Source organism: Artibeus jamaicensis, unplaced genomic scaffold, assembly GCF_021234435.1.
Source record: "Artibeus jamaicensis isolate MK-2021 breed Jamaican fruit bat unplaced genomic scaffold, CSHL_Jam_final contig_490, whole genome shotgun sequence".
Classification (NCBI taxonomy): domain Eukaryota; kingdom Metazoa; phylum Chordata; class Mammalia; order Chiroptera; family Phyllostomidae; genus Artibeus; species Artibeus jamaicensis.
This window is the reverse complement of record NW_026521861.1, coordinates 566,005-585,371: the sequence shown is the minus strand read 5'-3', so window position 1 is coordinate 585,371 and position 19,367 is coordinate 566,005. Positions and strand designations below refer to the sequence as shown.

The 19,367-nt window shown below is 48.1% G+C and overlaps 1 protein-coding gene across 3 annotated transcripts in view; it reads left to right on the top strand.

Moving 5' to 3' along the window:
* SEC31B (SEC31 homolog B, COPII coat complex component) overlaps positions 1-19,367 on the top strand; it is a 35,040-nt gene that overhangs the window by 5,330 nt on the left and 10,343 nt on the right. For 2 of the 3 annotated variants that reach the window (XM_053668598.1, XM_053668599.1), the window contains exons 4-18: positions 5,630-5,825; positions 6,037-6,132; positions 7,062-7,205; positions 7,549-7,691; positions 8,581-8,680; positions 8,809-8,970; positions 9,517-9,651; positions 14,364-14,594; positions 15,835-15,909; positions 16,178-16,276; positions 16,633-16,732; positions 17,250-17,428; positions 17,696-17,822; positions 18,196-18,341; positions 19,087-19,260. In XM_053668598.1, the coding sequence (XP_053524573.1) occupies positions 5,630-5,825; positions 6,037-6,132; positions 7,062-7,205; positions 7,549-7,691; positions 8,581-8,680; positions 8,809-8,970; positions 9,517-9,651; positions 14,364-14,594; positions 15,835-15,909; positions 16,178-16,276; positions 16,633-16,732; positions 17,250-17,428; positions 17,696-17,822; positions 18,196-18,341; positions 19,087-19,260 (2,107 nt within the window). The remainder of the gene's footprint in view (positions 1-5,629; positions 5,826-6,036; positions 6,133-7,061; positions 7,206-7,548; positions 7,692-8,580; positions 8,681-8,808; positions 8,971-9,516; positions 9,652-14,363; positions 14,595-15,834; positions 15,910-16,177; positions 16,277-16,632; positions 16,733-17,249; positions 17,429-17,695; positions 17,823-18,195; positions 18,342-19,086; positions 19,261-19,367) is intronic. The other variant, XM_053668600.1, reaches the window with a different exon arrangement.

Below are 19,367 nucleotides of genomic sequence, written 5' to 3'. Positions count from 1 at the left end.
TCTCTTCACTATTAACTAAACATACTTTTCACAATTTCCCTTTTCCTGTGCTTGCCTTTTCACCAGACCCATGCCTCAACCACATTTGAATCCTGGAAATCCCTTCTCCTCCATCCATGAAGCATCAGCGAAATACCCATTTAGAAATGCCTGACTGAAGGGAAGTGTTCTGCGTGGATGAGGATAAGGGACAGCCTCAAGCTGTAAAACAATGGAAGAGAGTGCGCAGATAACTGTCGCTGGATGCGGTCAGAATCAGCGTGGGTTAGCATGCACGCTGAAGCACGTGATGTCTGACTTGTTAGGTGAATCTCACTCAAGAAGAAAGGTTTCAGGGAGCATAATACATACCTGCTGTGGCTCAGTGATATCAGAGGCCTCTGTGTGATCTGCTCTCTCCCACCGTCTACCCTGAGGTTCTAGATCTCTCAGTGGCCTCTGTGTGGCCACTAGGGACATGGAGAAAGTAGGTGATCTGTCCTCCAGTACTTTTATTTCAGTTCTGTCTTCTTTGGGAGCACTCTGGCCTGTCTTGGTGCCTGTGTGAGGGACAACACCAAGTGGAAAAAGATCACTTCGTATACTTCTCTTAATTTTCTTGTTTCTGGGACTTGCCTTCTCTTCAGAAGACGCCAAGACCACTGAATACAGAGAGCATATGCTTTGCTGTTGGACAGACCTGGGTTCAAATCCTAGTTTTTCCATCTATTGTCCTCTTAGGTGTATTATTTAACTAATGTGGCCCCGTTTTCTCTGCTGTAAATTCAGGATATACAAAGTGGGGGACCCCCATAGAAACTCCGGAGTTATTTTTGAATGGGCAGGCTCTTGGAGTAGAGGCCTCCCCCACTGCGTGAATGTTCTAGGAACCCATCTTCATCAGTGTCCCAGCTGACAGTATTGTGAAAGGCTGTATTTGGCTTTAGTGAATTTTGGGGGAAGACTTTTTCAACAAGTTTGCTCATTTCATGGTGAGTGATTTATGAGCACCCATGCCCCACCCTTCCTATTTACCCAATCTCGCCCCAGTGACTTTTTTTGTGTTTCCCTGTATGAAAAAATTCCTTAAAGGGAAATGTTTTGCTGATGTGGAAGAGGTGAAATAAAAATTGGCAGAAGCACTAAAAGGCATCAGAATTGATGAGTTCAGAACTGCTTTGAGTGGTGGAAAAAACATCTTGATAGGTGTATTGCATCAAGTACAGAGCACTTGGAAGATGACTGAAGTTTAAACATGAGAATAAATACACAATTTTTTATAAATACCAGGTTTTTTTGTCCCCCTTATAGAGTAGGCACGTAATAGTCTGGCTCGTACTCTGCATTCAGAAAAGTAGTTCTTCTCTCAAACAGCCATTGCCCCACTCCACTGTCTTCATTCTCTAGCTTAGAACACTGCCTTCACGGCTCCCTGCGACGTTTAAGGAAACTGGCAGTTCTCAGCTATTTTGGACTAGATGTGGACAAACTCATTTTCACTTTAGTTAACTAACACAAGGCTGGGATTTTTCAAAGCAGTCTTTCTAAGCAAATAGAAGCAAACTCTAAAACAAGCACATAAATTATGGAAATAAGTATATAGTGCATATTCCTAATTGTAAGGTAACTGAAGCTTGGCCTCAGATGAGCTTAGGTGGTGTGTTCTGATCTCACAGGCTTTAGTTTATTCTCTTCAGCCTGTCTCTTTTTTTAATTATTTTTTAATTTTTCAGTTAGAGTTGATATACATTATTATATGAGGTCTATCCAAAAATATCCCAGCCATTGTTAAAATAACAAATGGTTTGTGTGACATCTGTGTAACCTGGCAGTCAAGGAGAGTGGACTGGAAGGCACATGCATGAACAATGACGACTTCACTGTATTAGTCAGTGGGGGTGGTGAACACCATTGAGTGAATGTGTGTTTCGTGTAGCTGTCACATTCAAAATGACTGAGTGAGTAGAGCAATGAATCTGTATAAAATATTGTGTTAAGCTTGAACATTCCTCCACAGAAACTATTTGGATGATTTGGAAGGCTTTTGGGGACAATGCGATGAGTGCAGCGCAAATGAAAGTGTGGCACAAACCTTCAAAGATCTTTGAGAATCTGTTGAAAGTGATCCACATTCTGAAAGGCCTGCAACAAGCAGAACATCTAAGAATGTTGAATGCGTACAGGCTGCAATCAACAAAGATCTGCAACTGACAGTGCGAGAACTAGAAGCTGATCTGGGGATTCCCAAAACTACTGTGTCTAATGTTTTGATGCAGGATCTTGGCATGAAACATATGTTGGCAAAATTCTTTTCACAGCTTGCTACCAGAGCAGAAGAAACACTGTGTTGCAGTTGCTAATGACTTGATTCGAACCACTACCAATGAACCAGATTTCCTCAAGAAGGTCATAACCAGAGATGAATCATGAGTCTACAGCTATGATTGGGAAATAAAGGCTGTCGTCCATTGGAAGTTGCCTGGTTCTCCAGGCCCAAAGAAGGCACGGCAAAGTTGCAGCATGATCAAGAGCATGTGGACTATGTTTTTTGATTGGCGGGGTGTTGTCCATCACAAGTATACCTCTCCAGACCAAACAATTAATAAGGAGTACTACCTCGATGTTCTCATTGGTTAGGAGATACAATACGATGAAAACGGCCACAGCTTTGGGCAGGCAGCTGGTGATTAGCAGCTTCATCACAACAATGCACCTGCTCATGCATTGCATCTTGTGTAGTTTTTTGGTGAAACATCAAATCATCCAGGTGACTTAGGCCCCCTACAGCCCAGATTTGGTTCCCTGGGACTCCTGGCTTTTCCCAAAACTAGAATCACCTTTGAAACAGAAGAGAGTTCACAGCATCAGTGAGATCCAGGAAAATATGATGGGAAAGCTGATGGGGATTCCAACAAAAGATTTTGCAGAGTATGTCAAACAGTGGAAGAGATGCTGGGAGAACTGTGTAAGGTCCCAACGTGCCTACTTTGACAGGAACTGCAGTGTCATTGTCCTATGTACAATGTTTCTTGTATCTCCTTCAGTAAATGTCTCTAGTTTTCATATTACATGGCTTGAACAGGCCTTTAGTTTCCAGCCTTGTCTTTTGCCTTTCACCAGGAGCCATGAGCTGGGTGTTAGGGCTGGTTCTGTCTCTATGAAGTTCAGCATCTTCCCCATTGTTGCAGACCGGCATGCAGCCTGATGTATCCAGTGCATTGGTTCTCAAGCCTGGCTGCTTATTAGAATCACCTTGAGGGTCTTGCTAGAAATTTAGGCTGTGAGCTTCTGTGTCTGGAAATTTGCTTCACAAGAATCAAAGAACCTGTATTTAGGTGCCACCCCTCCTTCTGTGATGCCCTGTGGTCTCCATTGTTGCCATCATCATCCTGGGAGGCTCTTTGGCAGAGAATCCCACCTGTATTCTTATGTTTTGAAAATTCCCAGCTTCCCACAGAAACTCTTCTTCCTGTGCTTTTCCCTTAAATCTCTGTTTTTTCAGGCAAGGCCATCTTTTTAAAAAAAAAAAAATACCTTTTTACTTTTAAAGTCTTAAAACATAGACAGGCTGGTACAGTGAACAATCATGTACCTTCACTTAGACTCATCAGTCGTTAACATTCTGTCACATTTGCTTACGTCCTGCCGCACGCTGTCTGTCTCCACACACACAGTGTCTTGGCCGCTGACCGTTTGCAGAGCAGACATGATTAACACACCTCGAGCCACTGAATGATCAAGTCCCAGTCCTTGCTTGACTCACCCTAGGTCCGCCCACTCTCCCAGGTGTTTCCTGTCACATCCCGTTCGGGCTCCAGCTTCATCTCCCTCGTGAAGTGGCCACCTGTGGGACTTCACTGCCTACGTGCTTACAGAAACAAAATCATTTTGTCACGCTCCGTGTTCTGCATTCCAGCCACTTTAGAGTGACTGGGTGCTCTTCTCAAACCCGTCAGGTGACTCCCTCTCCTTGAGGCCTTAGGTACTTTGTACTCTGGCTTGTATGTTGGGAGGTCACTGCACCTCTTCTACCGTTCCCATGTGGGGTTCCACTGGCCACACCCCCCTCTGGTTCTTGTGTGACGTGTTATGGACTTCTGTAGTTCCTCTGCTGACGTGCCCTCTGCCAGCACCACCTTCTAGCCCCAGGATGCCCGAGCAGCCTCTTGAGCCAGTGTGGACATTCTTCTGCCCTATTAAGATCAGACGCCCTTAGAAAACATAGCCTTTCTGACAGTAGCTTTAGGGCCACCATTTGTGTCAATTCTGCTGCTTCTTGCTTTGTTTTGAAAATGCTATTGAGATGACATTCTTTAATGTAAAAATTTCAAGTGTAATTGTATTGTGTGCTCACCACCCAAAGTCTAATTTCCTTCCGTCACCATATATTTATATATTTGACCCCTTTACCCTCCTCATCCTCTCCTCATTCCTCACCCCCTCTGGCAAAGACAATACTGTTATCCTAGCTCTGCTGTTTTGCTTCAGATGCTAACCTGGTCTGAACTGATGCTCAGCTCTTCACTTCTGGCAGGTAGGCTCTGCTTTTATGACTGGCCAAACAGATTCCTGCCTGGCCACCGCACTCGTTTTTTAGTTGACTACTCCTAGTGTGTGGGGATTATTATTTCAATTAGGGACCTTAGGACATCATTTGATGTGAAATCTGACTTCTCTGAAGGACTGTGGAAATATTCTTGGCTAGCAGCTGAGAGATGGAGGACAGACCCCCTATGGGGCTTTGGGGGTTCACATGCCTTCCTGATGGCCTTTGCAGAGGACCCGTATTTGTTTGCAGGCGGTCCAGGGTTCATGTTCTTCTTCTTTTGTGTAAGGTAACCGGCAGTGTCTTGTTAGAAGCATGCTCAGAAGGCTAGGAAGTGTTTCCCAAGAAGTATATTCTTCAGTCCTTCCTGTCTCTAGGGCTGGCCCCTTACAGCCACGTAACAGCTTCAGTGGCCTGGCCATGTGGGAAAGGCGTGGGGTGGGAAGGGCCTTGGGGCTTTTCTCACTCCCCGTTTGAGAAGGAAGAGGGGACAACAGTTCTTGGTCTAGGGACTGTGCTGCTAGTCAGGTACAGAAAAGTTTGGGTCTTCATTTAAACAGAAGACGGTAGGGATCTCAGGCATAAAATAAAATGGGTCCGACTTTGAACTTTGGTTCTGCCACTTCCTAGCTGTAAAATGGGGATACAGTTACTAGCTGTATATGCAAATTTTCATAACTTTTCTGTCCCTCAGTTGAAAATGGAATTAATAGTAACACCTTAAGGGGTTGTTGAATATTAACACTTTACGAATGTAAAGCACTTACGATAGTGCCTGGTACATAGGAAGTATTCAGTAATGTTGATGTGAGTTGCGAGGGTCAGGTGAAGTCATCTATTTGAAGTATTTATCATGAAGCCTATATAATAAATATTAACCTTTAAAAAAATCCCCACACAACTCTGAGGCAGTGGCTTCCCAGCTTCTAGTGCACCACAGAGGGAACCTTTTTTCAAAGGCAGGACCAGGCAGAGGAGACCTTCATTCCACATCTGGGACATGAGGAGACAGGCGGCCCCCGCCAGGGGTGGGGGTGCCTGCCCACGTAGATGCTTACTCATGTGGACTGAATTGGTGCTGATGCTAGTTCCTCCTCTTTGTAGGTTTCACAAGCTGATCTGGGGGAGCTTTGGCAGTGGGCTTCTGGAAGGCTCCGGGGTTATTGCAGGCGGCGGGGACAATGGCATGCTTACTCTATACAATGTGACCCACATCCTGTCTTCGGGGAAGGAGCCTGTGATTGCCCAGAGACAGAAGCACACAGGGGCTGTCAGAGCCCTTGACTTTAATCCTTTCCAGGTACTGCATTTCATTTGGTCAGGCATGGCTGCGCACTGGAGCAAGAGCTCTGAACGGAAGCATTCACTTGTGACCTTCAGTCTCTAAGGCTGAGCCCTTCCCGGGCTGTTTCGGGGGAGGCTTTGGAAGCCTCATTTACGGGTCTCTTGCCCCCTCTCCTGCTCTTATCTCCTTCTGGGATGGCGGTTCCAAAGGCCTGTTCTTCATACAGGGCAACCTCCTGGCCTCAGGGGCCAGTAATTCTGAAATCTTCATTTGGGATTTGAATAACCTGAGTGTGCCAATGACCCCAGGATCCAAGTCACAGGTGAGGAAACTCCCGGGGTTGCTGCTTGAATTCTGGAGGCAGGTAGAGTGTGGGAGATGTCCGGCTTTACCACTGGAGGGCAACAAAGCTCCACAGACTATGTGCTAACAGCCAAATTATTACAGTACAGAGGGGAGGGGAGGGAGGGAGTGTGTGTGTGCGTGTGTTGGGGGTGGGTGGGTAGCTTGTCATTAACTGTCTTTGGAGTTTCTGGGAGGAAAATGAAGGAGAGCAGGGGCAGTAAAATAACTGAGAGAAGGAAGGAGGGTGCTATTTAAGGTTAAGCAGGCTCAGTGCAGAGGACACCATCGGAGGACTCCCAGCTACACAGCCTTGCCCTTTCTGGGGGGGAGGGTCAGCCCCGTCCCTGTGTCTGGCTCTCCCATGCAGTCGGGGGTCTCGTGTGTCTGTCTCTGAGTGTGCCTGTCAGTCTATAACGGGGCCTCCCTTTGCTTCCTGGCTTTTCTCTGGCGTGTGCTCACAGTATCGTGAGGTAAGTTAAGAATGAATTTGATAGCATCCCATGCCCTAAAGGTAGCAATGGCTTTTCTTTCTGCCTCACTCTTCGGGGATTTCTTTTAAGATTTTTTTTTATTGTCATTCTATGACAGTTGTCCCTGGCTTCCCTCCTTTTCTCACCTCCCTTCTCTCCCTGAGGGCTGTTTTCAAGTCTCCACTAGCTCCTCTCAGGGGCACCTGGGGCAGGAGTAAAACCACGTGTTCCAGCTGCCGTCTCAGCTTCTATACCAGGACCCTGAGGGGTCCTTTCTGGGAAACTCAGCTCCCAGCCCTTGGAGACTGTCTTGGTTTGGGTGGCCCCATGTCTACTCTCAGGCTTTCTGTGGGTGGTCGGGAGCAGCGGAATGCAGCTGTCTTTTGGTCTGGGGGGTGACAGTTGTCCTCCACCTCCTACCCCCATCCTGCCTCAGCAGCCCCCAGAAGACATCAAGGCACTCTCTTGGAACCGGCAAGTTCAACATATTTTGTCTTCTGCTCACCCCAGCGGCAAGGCAGTTGTGTGGGATCTCAGGAAGAATGAACCTATCATCAAAGTCAGTGATCACAGCAGCAGGGTGAGTCATGGAGCAAAAGGCAGGCTTGGGCTGTGGCTTCTCTCTCATGCCTGGTGGTGGTGGCTGCCCCTCCCAGGCCCGGGCTGTTTTCAGCTCTTACACATGTGGATTCAGCCCTAGTAGATGTCCTATTGAGGGTGAAAGCCTACGGGCTATATGGAGTTGAAACGGGGGCTTCTAGTTCTCCTTACTTATCCATGGTCGTCCCTTATTTTCTGATGGCTGTGGTGTTCCCAGTCACCACAAAACCTGCCCTCAGAGTGCCCCCATTTCTGCTGGGCAGAAAAGGTTCATAACTAGGAGGAGCAGGAGACATTACCCATGGCATCTGCTTTGTTCACAGATGCACTGCTCAGGCCTGGCCTGGCACCCAGACATAGCCACTCAGTTGGTGCTATGTTCAGAAGACGACTGCCTCCCAGTGATTCAGCTGTGGGACTTGCGCTTTGCCTCCTCGCCCCTGAAGGTGCTAGAGAGCCATAGCAGGTAGCATCTCAAACTTCATCTACATCCCTGGTGGAGGGCAGGGGCATAATGACCTGGGTAGGGGGCAATGAATACCTCACTTTAGCTACCAAATGCCCTCCCTGTCTTCAGAACCATCCCAATGAACTCACAGTCGCCCAGCCCTAGCTCTAGCCCCAGCCCCAGCCCCAGCCCCAGCCCCAACCAACAGGAGTTCCTTTAGACCCTGAGGTCATGGTGAAGAGCCTGAGATTCCATGTAATTTCTAGGGATGGGAGTGGAGATGGGGTCAGGAGAAATACTGGAGCCAGTGTTTAGCCCCCTAGAGAGTCTCTAGGCTCCCTCCTGAGGATAATGCTCACTTGTGTAGGTGATGAGGTTGCCTTCTTCAGGACATCCTCTTAATGAAGGAGCCCTGGTGCCTGTCTGTCTCACACACAGGCCTGCCTCTGAGCTGAGCTTGTGGGCTTGCAGCAGAGAAAGCAGCCCCACTGTTGGTTCTTTCTGAAGAAAAGCTGTGTGCAGGACAGACAGGCAGCTCTTTCATACCTCCTTGGGACTTTTAAGAGTTAGGTACTCACTTCCCTCCTGAGCTAAAAGCACCCATAGTGATGGGCGCTTCTCTGATCCATGCTGATTCATAGTCCCTACTCAACAACCCGGGTGAAAAAGCCGGCCATACTGCAGTGACCTATGGGAGGCAGAGAGATATGGTATACAGTGCACAGACCCTGGGAATGAACTTGGGTTCTGGCCACTTGACTGCTGAAAGTTCCTTAATTTTTCAAAGCCTCATTTGTAAAATGAAATCAGGCTGCTCACTTTGTAGGGATGAGATTTACTGGAGATATGTAAGGTACCCTAGTCATAGCAGGCATTCAGCAAATGCTAGTTTCTCCTTCCTTTTCAGGGGTATCTTGTCAGTATCATGGAGCCAGGCTGATGCTGAGCTGCTGCTCAGTAGTGCCAAGGACAGCCAGGTGTTGTGCTGGAACCTGGGGAGCAGCGAGGTAGGCTGGCGCTTGTGTGGGCGTGCGTGATGGGAGATGAGGTGGTGAGGGAAACCCAGTGACGCCTGTGTATTCTGGGGTGGTTTACCTGTGTCAGGGCTTCCCTGACGGTGTGTTACCTCTTATAGGTGGTATATAAACTGCCCACACAGAGCAGCTGGTGCTTTGATGTGCAGTGGTGCCCTCGGGAGCCTTCAGTATTCTCTGCTGCTTCCTTCAATGGCTGGATCAGTTTGTACTCTGTGATGGGTAGGAGCTGGGAGGTCCAGCAGATGAGACAGGCTGACAAGGTTTGAAGGGCTTAGTGGAGAATGCCAGACGGGAGGGGCTCTCTCTGGTTCTCTGGGGAGAGAGCAGGACGTACAGCCTGGGGAGAAGTGAGGACTATTGAAGAGTGGGAGGGCAGCACCCTAGGTTTGGGAGAGCGGTGCTTCTGCTCCAGTGCCCATCTTCCTGAGAGGTTGTCAGTTCCTGCCACAATGCAAAGGAGGCCTTCGCCTTGACTTTTGTTCTTGGATGTTCCCTGTGGCATTTCAGGGACATTGGACCTCCATACTGGGGCCATGATTTTGGAAGTCCAAGCTGTCCTACCTCCCTCTCTCCTGTATATCCGTTTTACATCACATTGCTTCGTAGACCTTAGAAGCAGTGGGCTTTCCAAAAGCCTCCTTTGTGGGAATCCCACGATCACTGTTAGTCCCTTGGAATAAGGGAGTCTGGCCTTTGTGGGCTACATTAGGTATCTCAAGGATTCCTCCCCAAACGGAGTTCGTAGGTGGAGTTCCCGACTAGGTCACCATTTCAGGCTAGTGATGCAGGTCTCCTTTTGCCCACAGATCTCTTCTTCCTTCAGCAGAGGCCAGCCTCTCTCACCGTTACAGGTGCCCGAGCAGGTGGCCCAAGCATCACTGATACCTCCTCTGAAAAAAGCCCCCAAGTGGATGAGAAGGCCAGCAGGCGTTTCATTTGCTGTAAGTGTAGTGTGTGTTCATGGTTGTGTGTGTGAGTGCTTGTGAAGCCTGCCATGTGCCCAGCATGGAGCTGTGTTCCGTAGGAGGTATTTTTTCATTTACCTGTATCTCAGATCAGATCCCACTTTACTGCTCAAGCAGAGTGTTTCTACTGTAGCTTCCCTCTCTCCCCCTTCACCTGCTTGGGGTGCCAATCCCACATCAAAGGAATTAATTGCTTTAGACCTCCCAGTTATGCAGAACTACCTGAGATTCCACCTGATTTTTCTCTAACCTTTACAGGTCTGGACTGGTAGTAAGTCCAGCTATGCAAGGGTTAGAATACAAAGCAGGAAAGATTTTAAAAATGCAGATTTCATCCTGTCACTCCTCAAAACCTTTGACCCAAAATGTACACAGAGCCCCATTTATGAGTACCTTTCCATCTTTTATTCCTACCCTATTTTACATGTTTTCTATGATCCAAATAAATCTGACTCCCTTCTGTTCCATGAATAACTCCCGAACTCTGCCACCACTGTCTGCGTGCCACCCTTCAGCTTCGTGCTCAGGCCACCGAATCCTTCTACAGCCTTTCCAGGTGCCTCGTGAAGCCTGTCTTTACCTCTAATCAAACTTACCCTCCCTTCTGGAATCTCACAGATTCACACCCCTGTAATGATGCATTCTAACTGTACTGAAGTTATTTGTACGCATGTCTCAAGACCCAACTAAGTAATAGATTCCTTGAGGATAGGGACCACATCTTGTTCATTTTTATCTCTAAAGCAGTGCCTCTCAAACCTTAATGTGAATGCAAATCATCTAGGGATCTTACTAAAATTCATATTCTGGCTCATTTGTTTTTGGATGAGGCTCAAGGTCTGCTTTTCCAACAAGTTCCCAGGTGATGTCCTTGCTGCTGATCTGAGGAGTAGTGGGGCCCTAACATATCAACACCTAGCCTGGTGCTTTAAAGTTAGGTTCGAATTAAAAGCAGGTGCATGAATGGAGAGGCTCTTGTTTTTAGAGCCAATAGTTTTATTGGGGAGGTAAGACCAACACAATCAGGAGGCAGTGAGTTAAAGGATTCTGAGGTCGAGAGGCTTAAATTCTTTAAAAAAAATTTTTTATTGCTAGGCTGATACTCTTAGCTTGTAAAGCTCTCTCTATATATAAATTACCTCTTAATTATATATATATATATATATTTTGGACTTAAAGGAATGCATTTTCTCCTGCCCTTTTTTACTCTTGATATATTTTCATTAAATACATTTTCTTGAGTTCAACTAATCTTGATGAATATCTTTTTTGTTTGTTTTTTTAATATATTTTATTGGTTTTTCTATTACAGTTGTCCCATTTCCCCTCTTCACTCCCCTCTACCCTGCAAACCCCCTCCCACCCACATTCCCCCCCTTTAGTTCATGTCCATGTGTCATAAGTTCTTTAGCTTCTATATTTCCCATACTATTCTTGCCCTCGCCCTATTTTCTATGTACCATCTGTGCTACTTATTCTCTGTACCTTTTCCCCCCTCTCTCCTCCTCCCACTCCCCTGTTGCTAACCCTCCACATGATCTCCATGTCTGTGGTTCTGTTCCTATTCTAGTTGTTTGCTTAGTTTGCTTTTGTTTTAGGTGTGGTTGTTAATAACTGTGAGTTTGCTGTCTTTTTACTCTTCATATTTTTTTATCTTCTTTTTCTTAGATAAGTCCCTTTAACATTTCATATAATAAGAGTTTGGTGATGATGAAGTCCTTTAACTTGACGTTATCTGGGAAGCACTTTATCTGCCCTTCCATTCTAAATGAGAGCTTTGCTGGATAGAGCAATCTTGGATGTAGGTCCTTGCCTTTCATGACTTGGAATACTTCTTTCCAGCCCCTTCTTGCCTGTAAGGTCTCTTTTGAGAAATCAGCTGACAGTCTGATGGGAACTCCTTTGTAGGTGACTGTCCTCTTATCTCTTGCTGCTACTAGGATTCTCTCCTTCATTTTAATCTTGGCTACTGTAATTATGATGTGCTTTGGTGTGTTCCTTCTTGGGTCCAACTTCTTTGGGACTCTCTGAGCTTCCTGGACTTCCTGGGAGTCTATTGCCTTTGCCATATTGGGGAAGTTCTCCTTCATTATTTGTTCAATTAAGTTTTCCACTTGTTGCTCTTCCTCTTCCCCTTCTGGTACCCCTATAATTTGGATGTTGGAAAAAACCTAACAGGTGTTGGGGCCTCTGAAACCCAGGTCAGAGTGGAGTTATGCATCTCCCGGAGTTGACAGAGGCTGGAGTACCCAGCTTTGGGGAAACACTTCTGAGCATCCAGCCTTCAGGCTTTCTACCGTCAGGAACTGCCAAAGCATCTTTTCACCTTGCAGTGACACTCGCTGGATCTTGTTCTGACAATAATTGAGGAGATTTCCGGGTCCCAGGGCCTCCTGCAGCTCAGCTGGAGGCCCTTTAAATGTTGGAACATTTAAAGATGTCCTGGAGGTTCCTAAACCTCGCCTCATTTTTTTTGAATTCTTGTTTTTTTAATCTTTTCTGTTTGGTTGTTTCTTTCTTCCTTCTGGTCCACTCCCTTGATTTGAGTCCCAGTTTCCTTCCCATCACTACTGGTTCCCTGTGCATTTTGCTTCATTTTACTTAGTGTAGCCTTCATTTTTTTCATCTAATTTGCGACCAAAATTAACCAGTTCTGTGAGCATCCTGATCACCAGTGTTTTGAACTGTGCATCTGATAGGTTGGCTATCTCTTGGTAGCTTAGATGTATTGGCTCTGGGGCTTTGATCTGTTCTTTGGTTTCAGCCATTTTTTGGGGGACGGGTCTGGTGGCACAGGAGGGACAGAGCCTTAGGTGTCCACCAAGGCGGGGTGACCCAGTTGCTGGGTTGTGACGCTGTATGTGGGGGCGGGGTTGGAGAGGGAACAATGGTGCTTGCTGTGCTCTCGGATTTCGGTCCCTTCTGCCCTTTCCACAAGCAAACTGGGCCCTTCTGGTGCTGATTCCCAGGTGGGTGGGCTTGTGTACATTCTGGGACCCTGTGGGTCTCTCCAAGGAACTCTCCTGTGAGGCTGGAAGTTTCTCCCGGCACCTCAACCCCCACAAGTGTTTTCAATCAGTGCTTTTAGGCTTTATTTCCCAGCGCTGGGGCCCTGGGTTGCACGGTCTGTCTCACTGCCCATTTTTGCTTGGTTTATCTGTATGTGAATATGTGACCGTTGATCAGCCAGCTGCCTTGCGTGACTCAGTGGGTCTCCTTGTTGCCACCCCATGCCTAGCTTTGCCACTGCTTTTTCCTGCTGCGACCCCTCTCCCTGGGCTGCTGACTCTGCCCCTCTTACCAGTGTAGATGAATGGTTGTCGGACTTTCATACAGTTCAATTTTCTGTCAGTTCTGGTTGTTTTTTTGTTTCTAAATTTTTGTTGTCCTTAATTTTGGTTGTGTGAGGAGGCACAGTGTGTCTACCTACCAAGAGGCTTAAATTCTTAATATTGATCTGTCGCTTATCAGCTGGGTAACCTTGGGCAAGTCACTTAACCCAGGACTTCAGTGTTCTTATCTGTAAAATGGAGTTAGTTATATCTGCCCAGCTTACTGACATGAGAGTTGAATAAGAATATACGTAAGCACCTTGTCGAACTATCCAGTAAGACATTGATCCAAATTAAGCTGGTTGTGTTTAGCACTAATTGACATGTAGACTTTGTGTTGTAGTGGTCAGTAGAAGAATTCTGCCTGGGGAAGTTCATCAGGGAGGGGCCTTAGGAAGGGACGTAGTGAACGGCTCAGGAATGCGGCAGGAGCTGGCAGCCTCGGCTGCAACTGGACCAACCTGAAGAATTTTAAAAACACTGATGCCTAGTCCTACTTCCAGAGATTCTGGTTTTATTGTTTGGGGTACAGCCTGGCAACTCTGAACGCTCCCTAGGTGATTTTAATGTGGAGCCAAGGTGGGGAAGTGCTGGAGTGAAGGATCTTTTCTAAGCTCCGTGTTTGTGCTGAGTGCTTTCTATACAGTACTTAATTCGGTGAGAAGGATGCCCGAGTTGAGGTGTTGCGGTGGGGGAGGGCACAGAAGCAGGAATGAAGCAGGCCCTTAGGGGATGTGGAATGCTCACATGAATGAGCAGGGAGAGGGGTCCTGCAGAGGCAGGTCTGGCCATGAGTTTGGAGGATTTTGTACACAACAGGCAGGGAAGCTTCAGGTCTCTCCCATGGCCTCTTAAAATCAAGGTCCTGAGGAGCAACAAGCACAGGGTGTCAGTCTAATGCTTGGATTAGGGGAGGAAAAAACCTAGAGCCTAGCAGCCTATCCCAGCAATCTAGGTGTGCCAGCACTGGGAATGAGACAGAGGGGTCTGCGTGAGAGACATGGAGCAAGAAGAGGTAAGACTGTTGCTGCTTGGCTGAGGTGGGTATAGAGACTGACGATGCCCAGGTGTTTGGTCCAGGTGACTGGCAGAAAGGCGGCACCAGGACAGGTGAGGAAAAGATGAGTACCATGTGCTAAAATTTTAAGCTGATGGTGCTAAAAACACAGAGGTGGTTTTGGTATGGGGGCACATTTGCTACTCATTTCCTGATCCTATCCCATCCCCCAGTAGAGCTCTTATTATTGATTTCCTACCCTAGGATTGACCAGCACATAGCCTTTCCCATGATCCTTACTTGCTGCTCATTTTTAACTTGAAGCCATGACCTATGCCCTTCTTGTTTTTCCTTACCAGTTTGGGGGGAAGCTGGTTACCTTTGGCCTTCCTAGCACCTCTGCCCATCAGCTGCCACAGCCTTGCCTCCACCTCGTCTTCATCAGTCAAGTTACCACAGAATCTGAATTCCTGATGCGGTCGGCTGAGCTGCAGGAGGCCCTGGGACCCGGAAATCTCCTCAATTATTGTCAGAACAAGATCCAGCGAGTGTCACCGCAAAGTGAAAAGATGCTTTGGCAGTTCCTGACGGTAGGAAGCCTGAAGGCTGGATGCTCAGAAGTGTTTCCCCAAAGCTGGGTACTCCAGCCTCTGTCAACTCCGGGAGATGCATAACCCCACTCTGACCTGGGTTTCAGAGGCCCCAACACCTGTTAGGTTTTTTCCTACACAACAATCACCCTCTGGGCACAGAACCTTCATCCTTTACCAGAGGCTTAAAGGTTATTTGCGGCTGGGCAAGCTGATGAGTACAAGTGACGTTTGCCTTTTTTGCTGCTATTGCTTATGTCCTGGATACTTTACCAGAGCCAAGGTGACGCTTTCCCAGACCATGCCAAAGGGCAGGTAAGGTAATGGGGAGGGAGGAGGAGGGAAGGTAAAGGAAAGGAAGGGAGGAAGATGAGCCGGAAGAGTATATCATCATAAGAAGGCTTCGTGTTTGTTTCAAGCAACCCAAAGCCAGTCACTGTGATGGGACTTGGGGCTCAAGCATTGCTCTGTTCAGGAGGCGTGGCTTCCGTTCTGGTGCTAATTCAATTTCAAGTTGCTAAGGGCACCAGAAGGAGCACTATAGCTGCCAAAGGAAATGAGCAGATGAGAGGAGAGGGATACAGAAGAAAGAAATAACTGAGTGGACAGGCAGTGAGAGGGCTATTCAGACCTTTGGGATTGCAGAGCAGAATGCAGAGGGAACAGGGCCTTGTCCTGGGGGTCTGGGAAAGACGTGGGACTGTGCTTCAGACAGAGTAGAACTTAATGAAGGTAGACACCAGGAATCTGGGGAGGAGAAAAGGGCCGGGTTTGGCCCTCAGGCCTTAAGTTTGCTGCCCGTGTTCTAGTCTCTGCAAGAGATCACTCAGTTACAAGAATCCTTGCAATCAGGGAAGCCCAGAGCATGGTGTCCATGCCAATTAGTTATAGTTTATGTAGTTCAAGCCCAAATGCAATTTACTAGTCACAAGCAATGTTGCCTAGAAACATAACTAACATTTTACTCTAATCAGGTTACCAGGGTAACAGACCTAGGAAGTCAACTGAAGGTTCAGTTCTTATGCAGAAGGGAGGAAGGGTTTTGTTAACACTAAGCCCAGAGCCCAGCAGGATTCAAATCTGAGGAGGAAAAGGGAGAGATGGTGTTGGCCTTAGTAGGGCACTTCAGGTGGTACAAAGAACTATATTTGAGGGTACACTGGCACAGATGTCCAGTTTCAGTGGGAGAGGCTTAATCACATTCATTTAATGGAGTCTTCTATGTTCCGTGGTTCCTTAGGTGACCTTGGAGCAAGACTCCAGAATGAAATTTCTAAAGCTATTGGGATACAGTAAAGATGAGCTTCAGAAGAAGGTAAGCTGCTTAGACATCAAAATTACATACTTAACTTGCAGAGAAGAAGAGAATCCTGTCCCTGAAAACTGTCTCAAATACCCCTTCCTGGGCTTCATTAATGCATATACACACATCAGACCTCCTGGAGTTGGACTCTTTTCCAAGAAAGCAGCTGAAGGATCTTGGAGAGTCTAGTTGGTGGGGTTTGGAGGTGGGAAGAAAGCATACTGTTTATTTGTTTGACCTTGTCCTGGTGAGACTGATACTCAAAGGTCTCTCCCTGCAGGTGGCCACTTGGTTGAAGAGCAACTCAGGGCTGGGTGAGAGCCCTCAGCCCAAGGGGGATGACCTCAGCAGTCACAGACAGCAGGCCTTCCTCAGCCAGGTGTGGTAGGGGCTCAGCCAGCCAGACCTACGGTAGCTCCGGAGACCTGCTTTGAGGGCATTTTCCCCGTCCTGGCCCCTTGCTTTGCTCTCGTGAAGTGCTCTGCTTCTGTAGAAGTCCTGGGACTCCTTCCTCTCTTAGAATCACAGTGAGACATAGAGTCCATAAGCTTCTGATCTGGGAGTAGAACTGTGTTTTAACCATGAACTAGACCCTCCCAAAACCTTACCTGTTTATTCTTTTAGCTTTACCCATTAAGGGCCAAATATAGTAGGGCCTCCAGACAGCACTCCTAAGGCAGCCCTCTGTCTTCATGGTTCATTTCCTAAGTAGCCACCTCTGCGCTTCCTGTACAGGCCTCCAAACACACCACAGAGGAAGCCTCTGCCTCCTCAACCTTCTTTGATGAGCTGGTCCCTCAGAACATGACTCCATGGGAGATCTCCATCACAGAAGGTACCCTGACCCTGAGGGGAGAACCCTCTGCGTGGGAGTAGGTGGGCTCCGAGTTCTCAGACTTGAGGACATTTCTTGTCCCCTGCCTCCTGCCTCCCTTCCGCCATCACTGATGCTGGGTGGTTCTGTCACTGGTTGGCGCACTCTCTGACCTTCATGGATATGTCCTTCCTTAGTAGATGGAAGGCCATCTACTAAGATATTTTTTTATTCCTCTTGTGTTGTTGCTTTAGGGAACTGTGACCCCTTTCTTGCTGAACAGTCACACAGCACACCTGTGATGCTGCCACATGAGTCTCTCCCTCACCTTGGGTCTCTCCTTAGAGACTTACCATTGGACCCGGGCACCCCAGGACACCCCACTACATTTGGTTGTTGAGGAATGAAACTTGGGAGTTTGTTTGGGGCAAGGGAAGCTGAGCGACACAGATCCAGGTGTGCCGCGGGCTCCGCAGGGGACAGGCAGCTGCCGTCAGGGGCAGGCAGGCTGACGCGGAGGGGACGCCTCTGCCTGCAGACGCAGACGGACTACTGAGCCAGGCTCTCCTGCTCGGCGAACTGGGCCCTGCTGTGGAGCTGTGTCTGAAGGAAGAGCGCTTTGCCGATGCCATTATCTTGGCCCATGCTGGGGGTGCAGATCTGCTGAAGAAAACACAGGAACGCTACTTGGCCAGGAAGAAAACCAGAATCTCCTCGGTAACTGCCCACCATGTAGGAGGAGAGGAGGGGGTTACTTGGACCTGTCAGGTGGATAGGCCCACACCTTGGGACTGGTGTACTAAGGATCTGCCAAATTCTTTCTCTTTCCACTTTAACCACACTGACCTCACCCTGAGTCCCCAGTCAGTGGTTTGACAGGAAGCCTGGTCATGAGTGGCTTTTCTAACATATTCCTGCGCGTGACTCCTGCTGCCTGTGCTGGATGGATGGTTGATGGCCTCCTTTCTTCTCTGCCCATTCCAGCTGCTTGGCTGTGTTATACGAAAGGATTGGAAGGATATGGTGTGCTCCTGTAGCCTGCAGAACTGGAGAGAGGCACTGGCCTTGTTACTGACATACTCAGGGCCAGAGAAGTTTCCCGAGCTCTGTGGTAGGTGGCCCTAGGCTTTAGGATGGAGTGGCGTGACTCCAGGGTGGAGTCAGTGGGCATGCTGATGAAGGAAGCAAAAGAGAAGCCGAGGCTCTGGGAGACCAGAGCCGAGCTCTGGTTCAGCCGGGGGACAAGGAGTGTAGTGCATGCCCCTAGCCCCTACTTTCATTTGTTGTACTGTTTTACTTTTTCTTGTCATGTCTTGAAGCAAGAGCTTTGTCCTTCACTGTAGAGAACGGTGAGCCTCAGTGTTGTCCAAAGCTACTGTGGCTACTTGTCCCATAGCTCATGATCCTCTACCCATTTCCTGACAGGAACAGGAGGAGGAGCAAAGGGAAGCTGTGACATTAAAGAAGTTTCCATCTCTCTGCAGACATGCTGGGTGCCCGCATGGAGCAGGAGGGCAGCAGGGCACTCACCTCCGAAGCCAGACTCTGTTATGTGTGCTCAGGGAATGTGGAGAGGCTGGTGGAGTGCTGGGCAAAATCCCGCCAGGCTTCAACCCCCGTGGCTCTACAGGTACCCCTTCTCTGCAGGTCCCCCAGCCCTCCATTCCAGGGTCCCTCCATTCCAGGCCCTTAGGAGAGGCCAGTGGTGGGAATGTATAGAGACATCAGAGTGAGTCTTCTGTGTACCCAGGCTGGGGTCAACATATTAGGGAAAAGATGGACCCTTAATGTCTGAGACCTCCCAAGAATGAGCTATATCATCTCCTTCCTTCCTTCTCAGTCAGGGAGACTTAGCAGCAGCTACTTAGGTATTAAATTTCATAATGCTGTTCTATTTCAGATTTGGTTATACACGGGTTTATTCTGTATTTGAGTAATTGTGAGCCTGAGCCTTCTATTAACTGCTGTAAAAAATTCTATGGCTCTAAATTGTACAGACATTCTGCAGGTGACTAGAGAAGATGAGGGTCACAGACTCATGGGGAGACAAGGTCACACATAAAATAATAGTATGACTGAGCCTGAAAGTGCTGATGTACTACCATCAGAAAGGGTCAAGAAAGCAAGAAAAAGAAGAGGTAGAGATGTACGAGAGCCTAGACCCTGATGGCCCCACTTGAGCCCAATGCTAACAGCTTGAGAGGTGAGGCCCTTCTTTACCTGTCGTATCTCCAGTATGCCATCACCTCTGTCTTTCCTGGCTGTGGCCAGGTACCCTCCTCCCCACACTGGGAAGTCCCTGGGTGAGCTACCTGGGCTTAGAGAGCAGGATGTCCTTTGAAGAAGGCTGACCACCCTCATCCCTGTTCCTCTAGGACTTGATGGAGAAGGTAATGGTCCTAAACAAGAGCTTGGAGCTAATGCAGGGACCTGATGGCGTGAGCCCAGGCCCTGCCACCACCTACCGGCTCACTCAGTATGTCAACCTCCTGGCAGCCCAGGGCAACCTGGCCACCGCCATGAGCTACCTACCCAGCGACTGTGCTCAGGTGAGTGCGGCCATCTAACACTGGCTGAGCACCCCACGGTAAGTGCTGAAGTTCCCAGGATGAATAAGATCTAGTACCTCAGGAAGCTCACAATCTCTTGGGGGAAA